This window comes from Pongo abelii, chromosome 19, assembly GCF_028885655.2.
Source record: "Pongo abelii isolate AG06213 chromosome 19, NHGRI_mPonAbe1-v2.0_pri, whole genome shotgun sequence".
In the NCBI taxonomy this organism is placed as follows: Eukaryota; Metazoa; Chordata; class Mammalia; order Primates; family Hominidae; genus Pongo; species Pongo abelii.
The window spans coordinates 76,790,089-76,796,088 of NC_072004.2; the positions used below are offsets into that span (position 1 = coordinate 76,790,089).

Here is a 6,000-nt window from a genome sequence, read left to right on the forward strand (position 1 = left end):
TCTGCGAAGGCAAGGCAAATAACGGCATGGCCTTGGCCCGGGAATGGGAAGAGAGTCAGGAATGGCCGGGTGAGGCTGGACTGGTGTTGGCAGCAGCCTTTCCCCAGACTGGCCGAACCTCCTTCCTGAAGTCCCTGGCCGCCCTGGCCACCCCATGGACTTCTTTATGTGCTGGAAGCCTCAGGTTAGCCCAGCCCCCCGGAAAAGTGTGGGTTGGGCAGAAGAAAGACTTCCCCTTGGCTGGCTGTCCTGGGAGCAACTCCTAGCACCCTCTAAACAGAGACCCTTGGCCATGTCCCCACCCTCTCTCCCAGGGCCCCCAAACACCCAGACACAAATGCTGCCATCCCCAAACAACTGGAAGCCTCGGGGTGTGGCCCCCAAGTCTCGCTGTCTCTGCTCCTCCTACCCTGCTCTCTGGGTTGGCGAAAGGCAGGGAGTCTGGGGACCTGCAGGCGGTACCGCACCATGGTGGCACTTCTCTCTGACTTTCACCCCGGGGGCCACAGCCCACTTCTCACTCACAGATCCCAAATTCTTCCTCCTCACCTCCCACCCCCAGGCCGAGGCTCTCCTACATCCAGGAGGGGAAGATTCTTTAATTAAAGTTTTCTGGAATGTAGGGGGCTGGAGACTGGGGAGAGGCGGGGTGTAATTTAGAGAACTGGTTTCAGTGTCTTCCCCTCTGGCCCCTGGGACCTCCGGAGGGTGGGAGAGTGGCGATGGGGCCGCTCGGAAAATAAGGGGACTCCTGGAGCTGGGGCTCCCAAAGCGATGTTTATTCCTCACCCAGGCCCCCCAGACACGCACAACCACCCGAAGCACTGCTCCCGGCTTCCCAGCCTTATTTACTAAAATGTCTTTTGTATCCGCATTTCTCAGGGACGGAATTCTCCCTTCCCTCTCCCTTTCTCCTCGGTCCTCGGTTTTCCAAAAGGAAGAAATGAGACATGGAGAATTGGGTTTTTGGTCAAAGAACAACAAGCCTACCCCTCCCAGACAACACATTTTCAAGGAACCCCCCTTTTGCCAGGGTGGACAAGCAAGAAATGAATAAAATCCGAATTCAATGGCATCCCGGATCAGCAAATACCATATTCACTTCAGAGGCTCAAGATGAATCTAGAGCGGTGGGAAGAATCTGATGAAATCCCCCCACCCACTCCCCTGCCCCGGGAGGAGCCCTGAAGCCTTTGGGGTCTGAAATAGGAAGGCAAAGGGGGGTTATTGTGGGGAATCTCTTGATGGAGGCGCCGGCAGAGGTGGGGTGGCAGTGAAGGAACAGGATGGTTTTGCCCATGAAGACCCCAAAATGGAGAAGAGGAGTGGCTGGGCCCCAGGGACAGTGCTGGATTTCCAGAAACCCAACTGCAAGCAAATGGGGGGCCTTCGGGGGCCTCTAGATTGGGACGGGCAGAGGGTTAGGATCTAAGAATAAGAAACCTTCTGAGATGGGAAAAGTCCTCCAGCCCCTGCAGCGGGGAGCAGGGAAAATGGTGATTATCAGAGGAGCCAGGAGTTGGATTCTGAAGGCGACACCAGCAGAAAATCCAGGAGGGGTGGGCGGGTGGGGGGCTGGAGGGAGGCGAGGAGAGGAGCCCCAGCCCTGCAGCGGCCCACCCCCAGCCGGCGCCCCCACCTTCCCCGGACGCGGCGGAGAAACCGGGCCGCGGGCAGACAAGAGGCGAGTCTTACCACCAAATTGGGTAGCCAGCGAGGACCCTGGTGCCACCGAGCAGGAGGCCGAGGAGCAGCCCGAGCAGGTGGGGCTCCATTAGAAGCGGCGCCGAGGAGGAAGTTTGCCCGCGACCATGAAGAGGGGGAGCGACGCCCCCAATAGTTGGAACAAAGTCCACTTGAGATTGGAAATGACTTTCGGGCTTGTCAGAAGCGCACCTCCACCCGCAGCCGCCCCCCTCCCGAGCCCAGCGCGGAGCAGCCGGGTTTGAGGATGTCAGCGAGCAGCCAATCAGCGCCCGCGGCCTAAGGTAAGAGATGAGTCTGTAGTTCAGCCTGTCAATCACGCGCCCCTCCCGCCCGGCCCACAACTCGGGCTCCGGGAAGGGCATCGCCCAGCAAACTTGGGCAAAGCCCGCGCCCCGGACGCCGCGGGGCTTCGGGGGGACGCGGTGGGCCGTACCCTCTGCTACTGCCGCGGCCCCCCGCTGGCCAGGGTTAGGGCACGGGGGCTTTGACCCGGGCGTTCACGTGGCGAGGGCTTGGCGTAGGCATGAACGGGTGGCTCCTTTGCTGGCGGGGACCGTGACCCGTTGGGACGTGGGCCCGCGAGGGATCGAGGGTAGAAAGCACAGGGATGTTTCCAGAAGCCCCGCTCGGGCAGGTCAGGATCAGAGGGTGGGGGAACGCACCCCCTCCCAGCTTCCAGCCTCCCGAGTCCGCCCGCTCTCTGGCCTCTCGTCCTGACCGCGGGAGGTCACTTCCCGGGTGTCCGAGGAACGTGCGGAAAAGTCCGCGGAGGCTCGAAGGTCTGGCTGCGGGCGGCGCCGGGGGACGGAGCCGAGTGTCATTTGAGTCTTTTGTCAGGGATCAGATCGGTATCGGGACCTCCTGCTGCCTTTGCATTTCCTGCAACTGACACCAGCGGCCAGTCGCATTTCCTGCTCTCGGAGTCGGGTCACTTTCTCCTCCTTGAGGGGTTCAGGCCCGACCTCTGGCCTGGGTCGGAGGCGTGACCCACAGCCTCATTGGGATTCTCGGTTGGACCATCAGGGACCGGTGAAACGCGCAGCTCTGGCCGAGGGCGGCCCAGGTCTTTGGAGGACCTTGCTGCTCTCCGGAGCGCCCCTCACTGCCCAACTGTCCCGCCTGAGGCCCCGGTTCTACTGATAGGGAGCTCCAGCCTGGGGTTTGGCGATAAAGGCCCTTGCCCTGTGCGGACACCAAATGCCTCCAGATACCCACCCCTCCCCACAGGAAAGGAGTCCTTCCAGGCCCCCCTTCGGGCTTGCTTCCTCTCCTCTCCCTCTCCAGAGCGAGGAATTAGGTCTCAGCCCTGGGTGGTATTGACATCGTGGTCAGGTTTTGGGGACTCACGCCCGGTCACCTGGGTGCCTTTCCCTAGGCCCCCTCCCAGGCCACCTGAGGCACCAGGACTCTGCGCAGCCCCGGTCTGGGGTGAAGGAAGCACTGCCGGTGGGGAGCAGGGACCTCTGTGTAGGGAACTGTGGCAGAAAGGGCGGAGAAGGAGCCGACCCGAGTCCCACAGAGGCCTGGAACGGCGGGCGTTCCACGAGGTGGGGGCCACGGCTGAAGGAAGTCTCACGCCAGGGGGCCAGACATTCCTGGCCTTTGATCTGAGCCCCCGGTACCCACAGCTCCAACCTGCTGCCCCTTCTGGTCGGCGAGCCCTCTCCGCACGCGGCTGCTGCCGGCACAGGGAGCGCGGGGAAATGGCCTCGGGGGCACCAAGGGTCGGGAGAGCCGCCTGGGCTTGTCATGGCTCCTGCTGCGTTCCTAGCCCATTGCTGGACTGGGGGTGGGGGGGGGGTGGGAGGGGAGGTTGAAAGAGAGGAAGGAAGGGGAGGAAAAGGAGAAACCGAGAGGAGGAGAGAGAGAGGGGCTCAGAGATGAGAGAGACGCTGAGACAGAAACCAAGAAAACGGTCGGGGGGAGGCTGAGCCACCGGTGTGAGGAAGAAAGGGGCAGGGGTGAGGTGGAGAGGACCAAGGAGCTGCAAGGCGAAGAAAAATCGTGAACCTGACCAGGAGTGGTGAACCTGGTGGGGGCTGCAGAGATGGGGATCCCTAGAGATGCTCCTCATGGCTGGGCTGATTCTGGGGCGCCCTGTTTCTGATTCACCTGGAAAGAGGGTTACCACTGCCATGAATGCAGAGCCTCAGGACCAAGGCTCTGGGAGTGGAGAGCTTTCCACATACATCCCTCTTGGATGGAGGCCAGCTAGGTCCTACCTGGAGTCCTGTCCCACCCACAGGGCTCCCAGGTGGCTTTCTAATCAGAGCTGCCTGCTGGAGTCCTGCCCAAGGGCTCGGGAGTTCCAGAGCCCCATGACAGTCGTGCTGAGAGCTGGGGAGAGCTACCTTCCCTGGCCACTCAGACACCACTGTGGATGCAGTGTGGTGGGGCGACAGGGCCTGCACTTGATGGCTTCTTGGGGTCATTACTGGGCCTCAAGACTCCACAGGTGCCAACCCTGTGAGGTGGGAGCAAAAGATCCGCGGCTGTCGGTGGGAGTGTGTGTTGTCTGAGATATGCCCAGCCAGCATCCTGGGTGCTATGAGCAAGACCATCATTCCCTGAGGGGCCATGTGTACCTGAATGCCTCCTCCAGGCAGCCTGGAGCACTCAGAGACGCAGGTCATGTGCATCAGGCGGGAAACAAGTGGGTTGAAGGGTGGAATCCAGGAGCTGGCCATGTGTGCCTGGGAAGTGACAGAGGAGAGGACTGGAACCTACCAGCGGCCCTGCCAGGCCCCTAGAGAATGGAGGTGTGTGTGTGGATTTCCCCCACTTGAAAGCTCCTCAGAGGAGGGGAGCCTGAGCCCCTTCCTTTCTGCCAGTTGTCCTTCCTTCAACACAGGTTTAATTTTCTTCCTCCTGCACACCTTGCGCTGCCGCGGGTGGAAACGCAGGAATAGTTTCTGTCAGGGGAGGGCGGGCGCCCCGCCCCTGACCACACATCACGGATAGAAACACCCTCTCTCTAACAGGTACCCCAAGCCCCAGGGTGGTTTCACTTGGTGGAGAAAGGGTTAAATTCACTCCAAGACCAGGAAGGGTGGGCGGGGTGGAGGCATCAGCCAGTGGACTAGGAGGCCATCGCCCTGAAAGGAAGGGTGGTCTCTTGGAAGGGGGCAGAAGAGGCAGCAAGGGCCAGGGACCTGGGGACATGGGGTGGCACGTGGGAAGCACTTTTTGTTGTGTGTGTGAATGTGTGGGACCTTAGACCTGGGAAGGGGACCCCAGCCCCAGCCCAACCCCTCTCTCTAGCTGGCTCGGAGGTTCCTTTTGATGTGCACTCCCCCGGGGCTCAGAGTCCGCTGCTGTGTATTCAGTGAGGCTCCACTGGACCCCCTGCGGAGGCACCGTGTAGACAAAGAATCCGGCGGCCAGGCCCCCGTCCGCCCTCATGGGGCTACCCGTCTGTCGCGGGGAGGGAGGAGGAAATCTCCGATCCAGGCACTGTGCGATTCATTTTTGCTTGAAACAGGTCTTGGGGCTGCCAGGCGGGAGCCGGGAGCCGGACCAACCCGGGGGGATAAAGGGAGAGGCGAAGCCGTTGCAGCGGGGAAGCAGGCGGGGAAGTGCGAAGGGCCGAAGGCCTAACACCACAGGGCTTATGGAGGAACAGTGCGAAGGGAGCACGCAGGGGGCTCCAAGGCCTCTGACCTGGAGAGGAGGGCGTTTAACTTTCTCCTAGGAGCTGTAGGAACCGCAGAGCGGTTTTAGGCGAGCTCCCTAGAGGCCACTGGAAGGCTGGACAGCAGAGCCTGGAAGCAGGAAGGCCCTAGCGTGGATGGTGGGCGCGGGAGTAAATCGGATTTCTTTCCACTGCCCAGCTCAGTTTGCTGGCATAGAGGCTGCATCCTGGAAATGCAGGAAGCCCCTGACCTGCACCGAGTAAGCGCATAGTAGGTAAGCACCAGATGTAAATCTAACACACAAAGGAGCGCAGGTGCGCGCGGAGGTCGGCTCAGAGCCCAGAGGCGCGGGCGCGCCCCCTGGCGGCAGTGCTGATAGCAAGTTGGGAGGTCAGCAGGCGAGGAAGGGGTCCCGCCTGGTCCCACTCCGCTCCCTGTGGACCCGGCATCCTCAATTGTTGCTGGTGAGCAGCCCGGATTTCGGAGGATCTTGGTTAAGTAGGTGCCCTCCTGAGTGAATGCCCTTAATCTACCTCGCAATCCCGGAGCTTAGCTGGGGATAAGGGGTGCATGGCTTCAGGCTCCCCTCTCCTCTCCAGACAGGCGGAGGGCGAGCGGGCCCAGGTGATGCCGGTCCAGGGCGCACTGGGGCACCGCCAGA

The 6,000-nt window shown here is 61.5% G+C and overlaps 1 protein-coding gene across 7 annotated transcripts in view; it reads right to left on the reverse strand.

Moving 5' to 3' along the window:
- WNT3 (Wnt family member 3) overlaps window positions 1-2,924 on the reverse strand; it is a 62,455-nt gene extending 59,531 nt beyond the window's left edge. For 2 of the 7 annotated variants that reach the window (XM_054537167.2, XM_054537168.2), the window contains exon 1: window positions 1,696-2,924. In XM_054537167.2, coding sequence (XP_054393142.1) covers window positions 1,696-2,069 — 374 coding nt within the window. In that variant the 5' untranslated portion in view covers window positions 2,070-2,924. The remainder of the gene's footprint in view (window positions 1-1,695) is intronic. The other 5 variants (XR_010138001.1, XR_008515636.2, XR_008515637.2 and 2 more) reach the window with 5 other exon arrangements.
- Window positions 2,925-6,000: the final 3,076 nt, after the last annotated feature.